The 16,678-nt window shown below is 48.6% G+C and overlaps 2 protein-coding genes across 8 annotated transcripts in view; one reads left to right on the forward strand and one right to left on the reverse strand.

The window, feature by feature from the left end:
* TPCN1 (two pore segment channel 1) overlaps positions 1-6,462 on the forward strand; it is a 99,916-nt gene extending 93,454 nt beyond the window's left edge. For all 3 annotated transcript variants that reach the window (XM_004456148.4, XM_023588152.2, XM_004456147.5), the window contains 6 exons: positions 215-261; positions 808-876; positions 989-1,073; positions 1,915-2,054; positions 2,274-2,354; positions 3,975-6,462. In XM_004456148.4, coding sequence (XP_004456205.1) covers positions 215-261; positions 808-876; positions 989-1,073; positions 1,915-2,054; positions 2,274-2,354; positions 3,975-4,094 — 542 coding nt within the window. In that variant the 3' untranslated portion in view covers positions 4,095-6,462. The remainder of the gene's footprint in view (positions 1-214; positions 262-807; positions 877-988; positions 1,074-1,914; positions 2,055-2,273; positions 2,355-3,974) is intronic.
* A 161-nt stretch (positions 6,463-6,623) lies between these two features.
* SLC8B1 (solute carrier family 8 member B1) overlaps positions 6,624-16,678 on the reverse strand; it is a 56,659-nt gene continuing 46,604 nt past the window's right edge. For 4 of the 5 annotated variants that reach the window (XM_058281393.1, XM_058281396.2, XM_058281395.2 and 1 more), the window contains one exon: positions 6,624-7,817. In XM_058281393.1, the coding sequence (XP_058137376.1) occupies positions 7,438-7,817 (380 nt within the window). In that variant the 3' untranslated portion in view covers positions 6,624-7,437. The remainder of the gene's footprint in view (positions 7,818-16,678) is intronic. The other variant, XM_058281398.2, reaches the window with a different exon arrangement.

The following is a 16,678-nucleotide window of genomic DNA, read 5'->3' on the forward strand; positions in this document are numbered from 1 at the left end:
GCGTGGCACGGCACTCCTTGCACGCATCAGCACTGCGCATGGGCCAGCTCTACACGGGTCAAGGAGGCCCAGGGTTTGAACCGCGGACCTCCCATGTGGTAGACGGACGCCCTAACCACTGGGCCAAGTCTGTTTCCCAATAGAGGCCCCTTGAGATTGGCCTTAAAGAGGTGGGTCTGATCAAGACCCTTTTTTTTTTCCTCCCCTTTGGCAGTGACCTTGTTTGAGCTCACGGTGGTCAACAACTGGTACATTATCATGGTAAGGATCTCAGTCACCTCCTCTGAGGCCAGCTCCGTGGCTCCCCTCTGCACTGTGGGTGTACTGCTGCCCCCTACCCTGCAGGGCCTGGGGTCATGGGCCATACTGGGTTGGTGTTTGGTGGGGAGGTACCGTGTGGGCTGGACCCCCGGAGACTTGTGCCGGTGCTGCACTGGCCAGTAGCCCACCTTTGCTGGGCTGGACTTTCTTTCCCACCCTGGCCATCCCCAGCAGCCAGGAGTTGGCCTGAGCCTCTGTTCTGTCTGCCACTGGTGCAGAGGTGTCTTCTCAATCAGGAGAGGTTGTTTTGCTGCTCTGTAAACTCTCTCAAGCCCCCTCCCTCTTCGGGATAAAGACTGTCTGTGCTAGTCCTGAATTCATACCCAGGGAGTGAGGTCCCTCTCCTCAGGCACCCACAGCTAGAGGCAAGTCAGGAAGGGACTGTCCAGAGCCACTGACGCTTGGCTGTGGTCGGGGGCCATGGAGCAGACAGTGGCCTGGTCCTGCCCAGGTACTCACTGTCTGGCCACTGTCCTCTGTCCCCAGGAAGGTGTCACCTCGCAGACTTCCCACTGGAGCCGCCTCTACTTCATGACCTTTTACATCGTGACCATGGTATGTCCAGAGCTGCCTCTGCGCCCCAGGGCCACAGCCAACTGGGCTCTGTCGGTGTGGGGCTGGGCAGCTGCCCACACGCACACGCACACCCACTTCTGCCTCTGACCAGGTGGTGATGACCATCATCGTGGCCTTCATACTTGAGGCTTTCGTCTTCCGAATGAACTACAGCCGCAAGAACAAGGACTCAGAAGGTCTGTGCAGGGACACGGTGCTGTGGGCATGTGCTGGCCGCTGCTGTCTGACCCTCTGTCTCTGGCTGGCTGGCAGTTCTTGGGGCGTCTGGCAGTCTGGCTATTCATCTCTCTGGCTTGTCTGGATCTCTTATCTGCGTTGCTTCTCAAACAATGACAAAAAAATGCTCATGATCTAATTTAAAAATAAAAATACATGTCACAGTTTAAGAAAAACCAAATAGCAGAGAAAGGCTTTATGAAAAGTAACAGTCCTTTGCTCTGCTTTTCTTCTCCCATACCTCCCTCCAGAGACTTTTCACTCGGCTCTTTCTTCTTTTAGTTTTCTCTACACTTCTAAATGAAATGTTCATACTACCATTTCTTGATGTAAATGATGTAAATACTGCTTACTGCAGAGTCCGCTAGTACTTCCCTCTTCAGCTTTCTGATTATCCTGGCTTTAATAATTGCCTCACTTGTTCCAGTTGCATAGCTTTCTGCATATGAACCTTTCTTTCTTTCCAAATTTTCCATCAGATCTACCACTTCCCTATTATTGCTTGTTTCCAAATCTTTGTGGTATCTGGCTGTTTCCCACTTCCTTTTTTCTTGGAGACTCCCTCTGGAAACCCTCTGTCCTCTAAGCTGCTGGTTGAACCTACAGTCCTGACATCCAATGAGAGGGAGGGGAAAGAATGCTAGCAAGACGCGGGGCGGGGCGCTCGCGCTGCTCCAGAGCTGGGCTGCGAGAGGGAACCTCGGCCCCAGGAGGGGTCGGGGAAGGATGGGCAAACAAGACCAAGCCAGGTTGGCAGCCCTGGGCCAGAGTCTCTCCCGCCCCCACCCTCCCTTCTTGCAGTTGACAGTGGCATCACCCTTGAGAAGGAAATCAGCAAAGATGAGCTGGTCGCTGTCCTCGAGCTCTACCGAGAGGTGCGGGGAGCTGCCTCGGACATTGCCCGGCTACTCAGGGTCCTCTCCCAGATGGAGAAGCATGAGGTGAGCTGCCCCGGGAGCACCCCAGGGCCCCCGGTCACATGCAGGGGCCGGGTTTAGCTTGGAGCAGTCCCTGTCCCCAGCCCGAGTTTCTATCACCTTGCACTTTGGTCATCCTCCTGGGTGGGTCCAAAAGGCAGGAGTGGGAGAGGCCTGCTGCAGCCGGCCAGGTGGCTCCACGCCCTTCTGCAGCAGAGCCCTGCAGCCTCTGCTCTTCTTTAGCAAAATTCCATGGTGTTCCTGGGACGGAGATCGAGGACCAAAAGCGATCTGAGCCTAAAGATGTACCAGGAGGAGATACAGGTAGGAGCACACCGAGGCCCCGCCACCCAGATCCCACCCCTTGTGACCTGGGACTGGGCCTCACTCCCGCCTAGCCAGGGGCTGCTCCCCTCCTCCTGTCTTGGGTAGAGTCGGAGGGCTCGGTGTGTGCAGTCAGCTTGGGGGCAGAGCCGTCGGGGCTGCTGCTGCTCTGTCTGGGTGGCCATCCTGTGCCACGGGCAGTAGGGAATGCGCCTCATTTCGATTTCTTACTGGAAACTGGCGCTACAAACTGAAATGTTGACAGGCAGGAAACATCAATGAGCAGAGGGGAACGATGGAGACGATGGCGACGGCACTGAGCTGGCAAGGACAGCCTGACGAGGGCAGGCCCTTTCCAGTTCTGGCCCAATGTTACCTGAAAAGAATAAGCTGTCCCCAGGTCTCTTGAGATTTTCTGTTGGTCTGGTTTTGTTTTAATTTAGAAGCCAAAGATAGAATTTTTGTAGGACAGTCCCCCAGCCTCTCCGTATTGACAGCTAGGTAAAGTTTTGCACAGGATCATGTGGGCCCACAGGCCGCTGGCTCCAGGTGGCAAGCCTGTGTGGGGGCTTCCGCACCTGAGGGTTTCCCACGTCAGCTGTGGTGACCACGCTGCTTTCTGGTGTTCTAACAGCTGGAAACCCTTCCGTTTCCCCAGATCAGTGATAACCAGAGTCCCTACCAGAAAGCCTGGGAGTCCAACACCCTGAAGTGACTTAGAAATGCTCTTAAAAGCCAGAGGCAATTCCAGCCAGTGTGCTGTCAGCAGATGTAGAGGGTCCCGCTGAGTTCAGGGTCTCAGAGACATGGAAAGACCAGCGTCCTAAACCTGGCTGTGGCCGCTGGCTCTGCCGCCGGCTCGCGCCACGGCCTCGGGTGAGCCGCTCACCCGCAGCACATTTGGTGCCTCAAAGCAGTGCCCTCAACTGCCCTAGAGCTAGGGCTCAGGGGGGTGGACTAGCGGGCTTAGCCCCGTCCTCTCTCCCTCTGGAAAACGGTGGGGCACAGGACTAGGTCGTCTCGAAAGTTCTGATTCCGCTTGTTTGAAAACGTGTGGTGGTCTCCTCAGTCCCTTAACTCCCTGAACACCTGCCCCAGGGAACATCAGGGGCCACAGCACAAGGGCCTAGGCCAGTGAGCTGGTTTTTTGGAAAGGAAACAGCACTGAGTTTCCATCAGTGGGGACACAGTTCTGCCAAGCTGCCCTGTGGTGTGAAGCTCTGGAGGGTTATAGTAGGGGGGCGGGCCCTTATGTGAATGGAAAGGGCTGTGCTTACAAGCGCCTGCGATCCTCGCTGCTGGGCAGGGTTTAGAGATGCCGTGTGCCAAGCACACTGCAGGGCAGCCTGCCCCCTGCTGATCACACGGGAAAGAGCCCATTGTGACATTCCTGTTCAGGCCACACGTGGACCTTCTGGGGAGTCTGGGGACCGAGGGGGCTTCAGTCCCAGGTGGGGGTGGCCAGCAGCCATGCCCCTCCATTCCGACGTGTGCCGCGGCTGCCCACTGTGGGCTCAGGTGGCCCCATGCTGCTTGGACCCTGCAAGCCCATGGGTGGATGCCCTCGTCGGGCCGGCGGGGAGGGCGCGGCCACCCAGCATCCTCTCTGCTCTACTCTAGGAGTGGTACGAGGAGCACGCCCAGAAACAGGAGCAGCAGCAGCGACAGCTTAGCCGCAGCGGGGTCCCTGCCACCCAGCAGCCCCCAGGCAGCCGCCAGCGCTCCCAGACCATCACCTAACCCAGCTCACAGAAGCCACGCCTTCTATGCAATAACACAACAGAATTACTGTATGACGATGTTTTGGAATAATGTGTGTATACATGTATGTGTGCATATGTACACACGTTTATGTGCACACACGTACTCACATGTCGGAAGACAGACAAGGTGGGGTTTGGTTTACAACCACCGTGCCCTGTTTTCCTTCTGGTTTGGCAGCGGTCAGGCCACACTGAGTTCTTCCTCCCATGTAAAGCTTCAGAAACCAACGCCCACCAGAGACCCCGTGAAAAAGATTTCTGCTGTCTCTGCTGGGCAGGCCCTTAGAGTGGGTCAGCCCTGCAAAGGCCAGGCCCAAAGCTGCCCAGACGTTGCTTTCAGACTGAAACCCAGCCACAGTGTCTCCAGGGACTTGCCCTGTGGCCACATCGTGGGGTTTCTGTGTCTTGCTTTAGGGAAAAAACCACTTAGGAAGGAAAGAACCCCTATCCCCAGGGTTAGTATTTCCTCATACATGATCTCGCAGTAGCAGGGCCAGTGCCTAGAAGCTAATGGAAAGAGAAATCAAGCAGTGTGACTAGAAACGTGTCGACAGATCTCAATTAGCCCAGCAGCAGGGGATTGGGCTGATGCCTTTTGATTCTGGGCTCTGTAAGCCTTTCCTTCCAAACTTTTGGATTTACCCCATGTTGCTAAAAATCCTTCTAAAATGGCCTCCTGCTCATCCAGGAGGGGAAGTAGGCCCCAGACCACCTCCCGAACTGCTTTCTTGACTAAATCCCTTTTGTGATTTGCCTGTACAAGCAAAAAGGAACGTGGGTAAGTTTAGGATTCTATGAAAGACAATAGCAGGTAGTTCATCTGTGGGCATTTAGGCCCCACTTTTGGGAAATGGAGCCAATAGCCTGGAAGCCCTGCCTCCACCTTCCCTACCCACCCTCCCTGGACTCCACTGAGGGGATGGGATTCCGTTCCCCGCAAGGTTTTGAGTAGCAGGACTGGTTGATGCAGAAGTGGGTCCTGGTGAACCCTTGGTTAACCACCAGCCCGGCACCTTGTGAGGTTTCTATACGTTAGCAGGGCCCAGGCATGGCAGGACGTGTGCCGGGATCAGGAGTGGCCTTGGAGTTGTGTGCCAGGCCCGTCGGACATGCTGGTGGTGGCAGAAGTGGGGTTTAGAGAGGGGCTTTGTATTTCAGCTCTCCAGGGCTGCAGAGCCTAGTGTGGTGGTATCCGGGCAGGAGGCAGCGGAGCAGATCAAAGGCAGTGAAGAGCTGTGGGTGGAGGAAGGTTCCTGCACTGCCCCATTTGACTTGGGACATGGAGGAGGAACAGAGGTTCCCCAGCCAAGCCCTTTCCACAGCCGTGGAAGTACTGACCCCAGGGGAGCAGCACTGGGTCCCCTAGTCCCCCCCCTCCCCAGCCATCTCCAAGACCAAGCCTTCGTGCTTGTGGCCCGGGACCGCCTGGTTCTGGTAGTAACACTGCACAGTTCTCCCCTTCACCAGGGAGAAGTGTGGATGTTTAGCTTTGAAAAGCACAGCCCTCGGGAAAAGGCCAATCTCGCAACCACTGCGATTCCCTTTGGGAAGCAGGAGGCTCACATTCTCCTCTTCTTCTCTGGAGGGCCCACTGGGCATCATAGAGAGCCTGGCATCCAGCCCCAGGCCCAAACCCCTTCCCCTCTCCAGAGGAGAAACTATTTGCACAGGTGGGTGCCTTTTAGTTTTACGTGTTGAAACAGGCATTTTGGAAGCAGAGGGTAGCTGGAAGGCAGGAGTCCCATGATCCTGACAATCAGCCTGATTTGGCCCCTTCCCCTGTCCTCAGGGGGGTTTATAGACAGACAGGCCCCAGCAGTGCCCCCTGCAGGCAGCAGTCTTCAAGGCCTCCGGGGTACAAGGGGTTGGTGCCAGGAATGGGAGACTCCCAGCCCTACTCTTGGTCTAGTTCCGAGCAAGGGCCTGCTGCAGCCAAGGACCCGATGACTGGAAAAGGGTGAAAGTGCTGAGGGGCCAGATACCAGCCAGCAAGGGTGCCCTCATGGAGACTAAGGACAGCTGCCCTGCGTGGTCAGCAGCTAGCTCAGGTGCCCTCTCCCTTCCCGCATCCTAGCTGAGCGAAACCAGGGTGCCGCTCCCTGACCTGCCCCAGGCCAGCCTGGCAGTGGCAGTGAAGGCACTTTGGGGAGAGAAAAGCCTTTTGCTCCTCCTCCTTGTACCCCTCCCTCCACCCCAGCCTTACTCCAAACCTTGCAGACAATCATTTTCTACAGATAATGGAAGAGACGCTCTAAGGTTTTGTATGTTGGTGATTTGTTGCCTAGAAAACCCACTGTGTCTCCAAATTTCTGGTGTTATTAATAAATGAGCCTCTGCTTTGTAAATATGGCACTGCCTCATGATTTCTGCTTGGTTGGCCACTCTGTGGTTCCCAGAATTAAGGGGTATGGAGGAGAGGTCCCCTGCTTGCCCTCAAGCCCAGACATCAGGCCTTCTACAGTCTCGGAATCAGCCCCAGGTAAGAATTTGAAGAGTTGGGTGCATGTACTATTGAACAATTTTTTAATTGGAAGAAAAGGTAGTCTCACACCTTTTCTTGACTATCAGCGTAAGGCAACTGGGCACACTGGAGAGTTGCTTATGGAAAAGGCAGGTTCTGGCTGACAGCAGGAGGGCCCGTGTCCTCCCCGGAGCATGCAAGCACCCGGCTTGGCCTGAGGTAGGTACAAAGGGCAGGTGGTTACTGACACTTGCTCTGCAGCTGGGGAAACCCGAGGTCCAAAGCCTGGGGGACTCTGCCCATAGCCAGGGACAGAGTTCAAGAGAGTCCAGAGCTTTGCCATCCACGATGGTGGCCATAGAGGGGCCAGAGCCTTATGTTGAAGTGTTCTGGATCTTTTGTGTTAAACAGACCATATTCACATCATTTTCACCTTTCTTTTTGCTTTATCAATGGGGCTACTAGAATGCACAGGTCGAGAGCCCAGCCCTCGACAAATGGTGCTGCAGCACGCAAGAGGCTCTTGGCTGTGGCTCCCGGGCAGCTGGGTGAGTGGTGGTGCAGAGTCACCCTGGTTTCCCACCTGGGGGTTGGGAGCTGCTTGAGCCCTGAGGAGATGATGCAGGAAGGCAACAGGGGTGATAGTGGGAAGAAGCCTGTGCCAAAGCAGTTGCCCCCATCTTGAATACTTGTGGGGCCTTCTGAAACCAGCCTGGGAGACCCCCAGTCACTCCACAAACCCCATCCTTCCTCAGAGAGGCCCTGGAGAGAATTCAAAGAGGAAATTTAGCTTCTAGCTGGCACTCTTCTGTCCACAGTAAAGCCCAGTCTTCACCGTGCCTGGGTATGGTGTCCAGAATCAGATGCTGCTGTAAGAGCGACATAGCTGTTCTCCCCACAGGAGCCCAGATGCCACGCCTCTGCTGCACACCCACATGGATTTTATGGAAGGTGACCGCATCTCAGAATCTCCCTCACAGAAGGCTGCTGGGTACCTGCCTGCAGTGACACCACTGGGCAGACTCTGGCGAAGGGCTTCATTCATGTGCTTTTCAAATGAATCACTCCAAATTCGGTGAGTAAAGCCACGATCAGGAAGCTCAGGTAGAAGAGGAGTAAGCAGATGCCGTAGACCTTGCTCAGCTGGAAGCACTGCAGTGGGACGGCGACCAGGGAGAAGACGAGGCTGAGCCCCAGGGCGCTGGCCAAGACCCACACCAGCAACCCATCGGATTCCAGCTGGAGGAGGAGAAGGAGAGAGAGGCTGGGTCACTTCCCATCACAGCCTGCCCCGTCCTGACTACAGCCAGCAGCACAGCGTTGGAGGGCGTCTGCAGAGGAGCCAGGCGAGGACTCCAGCCTGCCCTGTGGGCTGCCCTGCTAACCTGGAGGTTACCAGATGTGGCCTCAGAAGCAGCAGGGACAGGGAGCAGGTCAAGTCCATCTGCCTGGGTGCTTTTCTCCTGCCACGTAACTGGTAAGTACAGTTTTTTGTATATTTTTAATTTAGAACTCAAGTGAATGACATGAATGCAGTGACTCCGTCACTTGGTATGAAATGCATCAAAAAAGATGTAGCAAAATGCTAACAGTAGGATCTGGATGGTGGGTATATGAGTGTATGCTGAGCAATTCTTTGAATTGTTTAAATGGAAAAAATCTCAGAAGCAATGTCCTGCATACATGCAGTCAGTTCCTATTATTCATGGTAGGCAGAAGTCACTGCAAGTGTTGAAGTAGTGGATTACCCTCTGCTCCCAGAGGAAATACAGGGTGAGGGCTTGCACACCTCTGGTCACATTTTCATCAACTCATCAATATGTAACCTTGTTGTATGTGTGTTTGGCCATGAATTCAATATTGGGAAATTGACAATGTATTAAAATCTTTAAAGACTCACACCTGAAACAAAGCTTATCTAATAATTTTACTCTCTCCAGCTGCTTGTGCTTAGAAACACTAGACAGCATGCCAGCACTATGCTTGGGGGCTGTTTTAAACAGCAAGTCACCACCATAAAGCACAGATGTGCAAAACATGTGGCATTAAATGCACCGCAAGAAGTACAGTTGTTTACAGTATGGAAGTTGAAATAAGCATCACCTTGTTCAGTCTCAACTGGGAAGGTGCATGATGGGCAACTCAGATTTTTTGCAGCTCTGCATATGTCCACAAATGACAGCACAAGTGCTACAAAGTATTCGTTTGGGGGTTACAAAAAATTTTAGCAAGTAAGGGGAGTTACAAATAATAAGGATTAACTATATATTTATATTTGGTGCTTACTATATGCCAGGTGCTTTGCTAAGGCCCTTACAGGTATTATCTCATTTGATCTAATAACACTGTCAGGAAGGTACTGCAATTAAGTTAATCTTACAGATAATGAAACTAAGACTCAAAAGACTGCCTAACTTGTCTAATCCTCAACAAAATACTAGCAACATGAATTTAATGGCATATTAAAAAGATTATACACCATGATCAAGTGGGATTCATCCCAGATATGCAAGGGTATGGGTCACCATAGGAAAATCAATTAATCACATCAACAGAATGAAGGGGAAACACATTTGACAAAATGCAGCACCCTTTTCTTCATAAAGTAGGAGTACAGGTGCACCTTGTGTTACTGTGCATCACAGATACTGTGTTTTTTTTACAAATTGAAGGTTTTGGTAGCCCTTCACTGAGCAAGTCTTTGGTGCCATTTTTCCAACATGTTCACTCAAATTCTTCCACTGGGTCCCTCTTTTTCCCGGGCCCTCCCTATTCCCTGAGTCACAACACTATTGAAATTAGGCCAATTAATAACCTTAATGACCTCTAAGCATTCAAGTGAAAGGAAGAGTTGCTTGTCTCTCACTTTACATCAAAAGCTAGAAATTAAGCTCAGTGAGGAAGGCATGTTGAAAGCCAAGACAGGCTGAAAACTCGGCCTCTAGCCCTAGTTAACCAAGTTGTGAATGCAAAGGAAAAGTTCCTAAAGGAAATTAAAAGTGTTACTCCAGTGGACACACACATGATAAGACAGCAAAGCAGCCTTATTACTGATATGGGGAAGGTTTCATTGGTCTGGATAAAAGATCAAGCCATCCCCAACATTCCTTAAGCCAAAGCCTAATCCAGAACAAGTCCTGTCTCTTCAGTTCTGTGAAGGCTGAGAGATGTGCGGGAGCTGCAGGAGAAAAGTTGGAAGCTAGCAGAGGTTGGTTCATGAGGTTCAAGGAAAGAAGCCATCTCCATAAACCATAACATAAAAGTGCAAGATGAAGCAGCAAGTGATCCAGAAGATCTTGCTAAGATGATGGACGAAGGTGGCTATTCTCAACAACATATATGACAAGGTAGAAAAGACAGCCTTATATTGGAAGATGTCCTCTAGGACTTTCACAGCTAGAGAGGAGAAATCAGTGCTTGGCTTCAGAGCTTCAAAGGACAGGGTGGCTCTCTTGGTAGGGGCTAATGCAGCTGGTGACTTAAAGTTGAAGCAGATGCTCACTTACCATTCTGAAATCCCAGGACCCTTAAGAATTATAATCAGTCTCCTCTGCCTGTGGTATAGAAATGGAATAAAGACTGGAAGACGGCACGTTTGTTTACAACATGGTTTCGTGAATAGTTGAAGCCCACTCACTGTTAAGACCTACTGCTCAGAAAAAAAGATTCCTTTCAAAATATGAATGTTGTTTTCATGCCTGCTAGCAACATCTAGTCTGCAGCCCATAGGTCAAGGAGTCATTTGACTTTCAGGTCTTATTATTGAAGAAATACATTTTGTAGGCTATAGCTGCCATAAATAGTGATTCCTCTGCTGGATCTGGGCAAAGTAAACTGAAAATGTTCTGCAAAGGATTCACTGTTTTAGATGCTGTTAAGAACATCCATGATTCAACATTCACAGGAGTCTGGAAGAAGTTATTCCAACCCTCATGGATCCCTTTGAGAGGACTCAAGACTTCAGTGGAGGAAACACAAGCAGTTGTGTGCTCACCTCCCACATGGGAGGTCCTGGGTTCAGTTCCTGATGCCTCCTAAAGACAAGCAAGACAGTGAGCTGATGCAATGAGGAGATACAACAAGAAGGGAACAGATGTGGCTCAAGAAATTTGGTGTCTCTTTCCTACATGGGAGGTCCTAGGTTTGGTTCCTGGTACCTCCTAAAAGAAAACAAGCAGACACAGAGAGTAAAGGCAAACAATGGCGGGGTGGCGGGGAGGGAGGGGAGGGAGAGAAATAAATCTTTAACAACAACAACAAAAAGACTTCAGTGGAGGAAGTAACTGCTAATGTGGTGAAAATAGCAAGAGAACTAGAATTAGAAGGGGAACCTGAAGATGTGACTGAATTGCTGCAATCTCCTGATAAAACTTTAATTGGTGAGGAGTTGCTTCTTTTAGATGAGCAAAGAAAGTGGTTTCTTGAGATGGAATCTATTCTTGGTGAAGATACTAAGACTATTGTTGAAATGGCAACAAAGGATTTAGAATATAACATCAGCTTAGTTGATAAAGCAGCAGCAGGATTTGAGGATTGACTCCAATTTTGAAAGAAGTTTTTCTGTAGGTAAATGCTATCAAACAGCATCACATATGACAGAAATTTTCGTGAAAGGAAGAGTCAACAGATGTGGCAAACTTCACTGTTGTCTTAAGAAATTGCCACAGCCACCCCAGTCTTCAGCAACCATCACCCTGATGAGTTAGCAACCATCAGCACCAAAGCAAGGCCCTCCACTGGCAGAAAGATGATAGCCTTTTTAGCAATAAAGTATTTCCCAGAACCCCAGATGGCTCCCTTGTCTGTTCTGTTCATTGTTCTTAAGTATTTTTAATTAATCTTTTAATTAATTAATTTTTAATTAAGGTATACACCTTGCTTCTCAGACCTAATGCTATTGCACATAGGCAACAGTGTAGTGACATGTGCTGGGAAACCAAAAGTTTGTGTGATTCGCTTTATCTCACTGGTCTGAATCAGAACCTGCAGCTAACATCATACTCAATGCTGAAAGACCTAAAACTTTCCCCCTAAGAGCGGGAACAAGATGTTCACCACTGCCATTCCGCATAGCATTAGAAATTCTTACCAGAGCAATTAGGGTGAAAAAGTAAAACTACTTCTATTTACAGACAACATGATCTTATATAGAGACAAACCAAATAAATCAACAAGGAAACTATTAGAGCTAATAAATGAATTCAGCAATGTGGCAGGGTACAAGATCAACACTAGCAATGTTAAACCCAAGCAATAAACAATCTGAAGAGGAAATTAAGGAAACAATTCCATTTAAAATACCATCTAAATTAAAGACCTAAATAAACGGCAAGACATCCCATGTTCATGCATTTTACCCAAAGTAATATACAAATTTAATAAAATCCCTATTAAAATTTCAGCAGCCTTTTTTTCAGAAATGGAAAAAACAATCCTCAAATTTATATGGAAGTGCAAGGAGACCTGAATGGCCAAAACAATCTTGAAAAAGAACAGGGTCAGAGGACTCCTGCTTCCTGATTTCAAGTTGTATTACAACACTACATTAATCAAAACAGTGTGATACTGGCACAAAGATAAGCAAATAATAGGTCCACACATCTATGATCAATTGATTTTTGACAAGGGTGTTAAGTACATGCCATGGGGAAAGAATAGTCTTTTCAGCAAATGGTGTTGGGAAAATTGGATATCTATGTGAAGAATGAAGTTAGACCCCCTAACCTCACACCATATACAAAAATTAACTCACAGTCGGTCCACGACTCCATATAAAAGTGAAGATGATAAGACAGAAGCAAATCTTCATGACCTGGGATTTGGCAATGGAGTCCTAGCTATGACACCAAAATCACAAGCAACAGAAAGCAGCAACAGGTAAGTTTGATCTCATTAAAATTAAAATCTTTTGTGCAAAGGAATGTATCAAAGTGAAAAGACAACCTAAAGAAGAGAAGAAAATAGTTTCAAACCATCATCCAGAATATGTAAAGAACTTTACAATGTAACAAAATGACAGGCAATCCAATTTAAAAATGGGAAACAGGAGTTGGAGGGAGTAGTAGAGAAATTGGAACTCTAGGGCCTTGTTGATGGGAATGCAGCCATGATAGAAAGCAATATGGCGGTTCCTCAAAAAATTAAATATAGACTTTGATCTGGCAATCCCATTTCTAAGTATTATCTCCAAAAAGAATGGAGACAGGGTCACCAAGAGATACTTGTACACTAGTGTTTACAGCAGCCAAAAGCTAGAAACAACCCAAGTGTCCATCAGTCAATGAGTGGATAAACGAAGTGTAGTACATGCACACAATGTAATTCTTTCTCAGCTATAAGAAAAAATGAAGTTATGAAACATCCTACAGCATGGAAGAATGTTGAAATCATGCTCAGTGAAATAAGCAAGGCCTAAGAACAAAAACCGCATGATATCACTTAGAAAGCAGATTAGAGGTTAGTGGGGGAGGAGTGAAAGGGAGTGCATTTGTAAAAGTGAAAGTGGTGGAGGCTGAGACAGGTGGAAGTGAGACTGCCGCAAGCTGGGGAGCACCTGGGCCACCAGAGGGATTGTTCCCCAGAACTGCAGAGCAACGTGGCTCTGCTGACACCTTTTTTTTTTCTTTTTTCTTTATTTTTTAATTATCTTTTTTAAAAGTTAATAGATCATATAAAACGTTACATTAAAAAACATGAGGTTCCCATATACCCCACTCCTTACCCCCTACCCTCATCAATTTTTTTAATTATATATTTTTTGAAGATACATAGATCACAAAAAATGTTACATTCAAAAAATCTAAGAGCTTCCCATATACCTGCCCCCCCTTCTGCTGACACCTTGATTTCACATGTCTGGTCTCCAAAACTGAAAAAATGAATTTGTTGTTTTAAGCCACCCAGTTTGTGGTCATTTGTTACAGCAGCCCTAGGAAACTAATAGACTGTATCTGTCTTTCTGTCTATATGTGGTGGCTGAACATTTTCAAACAATACAGAAAGTAAAAGGACGCATATTTACTAGAAAAACCCAGTATAGCTTAAATACTAAGGCACTGCACTGTACTTTATAGTGTTAGAAAAAGTCAGTATAACTCTTGCTCACACATCAGGAGGCAGCAGAGCTACAATGTTAAACTAGCCAGATTTAACTCCACCAAAGAAGATACAGTGCTGCCCTCTCCCACTCATCATCCACACTCAACATCTGTCGTTATCTGTAGCTTCACATCCTTATCACGCCAAGATTGCCTGGCCCCAGGTACCATGCAAGTTTTAAGATTAACTGATGAAGCAAAAAGCTAATTTTCCAGACCCTTCTTAGGAATGTCACCCTGGTGATTAACTTTGTTTCAACCTGAATAAAAGCCCCCTTAACCAGGAGGCTGAATGGAGACTGTACAACTCCAGTCGCCCACCAGTGCATAAAGCCACTTCTCCCTCTTAGAGTCTGTCTACTCTGCTGCGCCGAGTGAACAAACCCAGCCAAGACCTATCCTGACCCCTCTTCAGTTTGATGCCTGATGTGGGACAGACAGCCTGTGAGAACGCTGCTGCTTGGTGGGCTCCTGGACCCCGAGGTAAGACATTTGAGAATCCCAGCTCTGCTGAATCACCAGACTCAGAGTCGGGTGGGCATCTCTTGCCCCTGGGGTCTGGGATCCCTAAGGCAGATGGCAACGAAAGAAAACGCATTTTGTTCTGTATGTTGTGCTAGTCTCTTTACTGTCAGCAGCATAGTTCCTGCCAAAGCTGTAAGTGACTTCCTGCCGCACTCAGTTTTTTTAGGCTTGAAAGGAATACACGTAAGGGAAGGGGCATAGGGCAGTACTGCTGAGATTGGGGCCCCAAGCCTTGGTTTCTGTACTTGTTTAACTAGAATGGGAAACGACCATCGTGCAGAAGTGAAGGATGGCACCACGAAACACTGGGAACAATTTGGGTATGGACCTATGACCAAAACAAGAATGATCTGCCTTTGTAAGAAAGTCTGGCCTCAGTATGCATGAGAAGGTGAGCAGAAATGGCCAGCACAAGGACAATTAGAGTATAATACTATTCTGGAATTTTAAGAAAATGGAATGAAATGCCTTACCTCCAATGCTTTATGAGAAATTTCAGAGGAAATGTTTTGAACATGGTATACTACCCAGGCCCCAGGTCCCAGGCACAATAAAGCTCACCACCCCAGCTGGCTAAGGAATTTTCAACAGTCTGTCCAAAAGCTGAAGTTAAATATTTGCAAAGATGAGGGTAAAAGAAACCAGGAAAAACCCCCTCTCAGACTCTAACGTGACTGCTGATAGCTACTATGACTGTCTCAAGTACCTAGAGAATGGAGAATGCCGCTGCTCCTCTACCTCCCCCACCCCCACATCAAGGGGGTGAAAACAGATCTGAATGGCCACCAGATCCCTCCAAAATGGCCACCCCACACCCAGAGTGGTACAGCTTTCAGGCAGTGCAAAGCCAGGGCCAGTGCCCTCTCCAGCAGGTACCCAGAGGAAAAGGGGACCAAGGACAACCTCAGGGCTTATTTGTACCTACTCCATTCTCAACACTGGAGCTACATAATTGGAAAGATTGGGTCTCTAGTTACAGAGAGACCCCAGGAAATGGAAAATCTTTTTAAAGTCTATATTTGGAGCACATAGTAAACATTGGGCAGATATTCAGTCTTTATTGAATGTTCTTTTAACTTCAGAGGAAAAGCGAATATACTGGAAAAAGCTCAAGACCATGCTGATTTTCTGACCAATGACAACCCCAACAATCCTATTCATGTCCCTAGACTTCAGGCAGTTCCACTAACCGATCTTAATTTGAACCCAAACAAAACAGCATCATTAGATCATTACAAAGCATGTCTAATTTGGGGGCTTAGAAATGGGGTCCCCAAGTAAAACAATTTGAGCAAAATTCAGGAAACTGTCCAAAAGCCAGATGAGAATCCATCATCTGGTATTCCTTGAAAGACTCCTCAAGGCATATCATCAGTTCACTGATGTAGACCCAGAAGGTCTTGTTAATCTGCAAAATGTTCATCTTATTTGTCAGAGTGCTCCTGATACTCATCGCAAATTACAGAAAGTAGGAGGAGGGCTGGGACTGCCAATTTCAGCCCTGGTAGAGATTGCTTTCAAGATAGAACCAAGTAGGGCCCAAGAAAAATAGCAGAAAACAATCACATGTGAGGCCAACTTAAATGCTAATCTTTTAGGAAACAGCAAAGGGAACCAACAAAAAATAAGACCTCGGGGGGGGGGGGGGGGGGGGGGCCAGAAAGCCCCTGGGCTCCTCAGTGTGCTTCCTCCAAGGACAGGCACTGGAAGCCAGAGCATCCCAGGCTCACAGGGAGAGGAGCACTGAAGACAACTAACCCCACAGCCTGATAACCGCAACTTACCAGGGACAAAGGTAGTGAGCTAGCGAGAGGGGGCCCGGGGGGCACTTTCCACCGATCCCAACCACCCATAAGGAACCTCAGCTCTCTGGTAAGAAATTAGTAAATTTCCGGTGGATACAGAAGCAACTTTTTCAGGTTTGAATCAAAAGCTTACTCATAAATCAAATGAGTTGCTGTCCCTGTTATCAAACGATCGATCCTTCCTACAGCCACTGCAAGGTCAGGTTGGGGATATCCACTTGATGCATAAATTTCTTCTCTTGCCCGACTGCCTCATCCCTCTCACAACCAAGACTGACCTTCAAAGTTACAAGCCTCGCTCTCATTTTTCCCCTATGAAGTTAGCACATAGGTTCCCACAGTGCACGCCCCGCCCTCTAGGCAGCCTTGCTGAGCCTGACACGCAGCACCAAGAAGTTTGGGGTGGCCGAAGAAATGAAAGTGTGTAGCAGCCGAGATACAGGTTACAGGGTCCACCAGGATGGGTGAGAGATGCCCAAGGAGTAAAGTAAGACTGCCTATGGCACTCCTCCACACCTAAGGCAGGACCCGCTCAGACAGCAGCGAAACTGGGCGTCTCCCCTCTGCTTAAGGAAGTTCTTAGCTGCGGCCTAATTAGGCCGAGTTAGACCCTGCCAGTCGGACTTTAACACACCAGTCTTAGATCTTGGCACACATGAGTACAGATCTGTAT

This window comes from Dasypus novemcinctus, chromosome 19 (genome assembly GCF_030445035.2).
Source record: "Dasypus novemcinctus isolate mDasNov1 chromosome 19, mDasNov1.1.hap2, whole genome shotgun sequence".
Classification (NCBI taxonomy): Eukaryota; Metazoa; Chordata; class Mammalia; order Cingulata; family Dasypodidae; genus Dasypus; species Dasypus novemcinctus.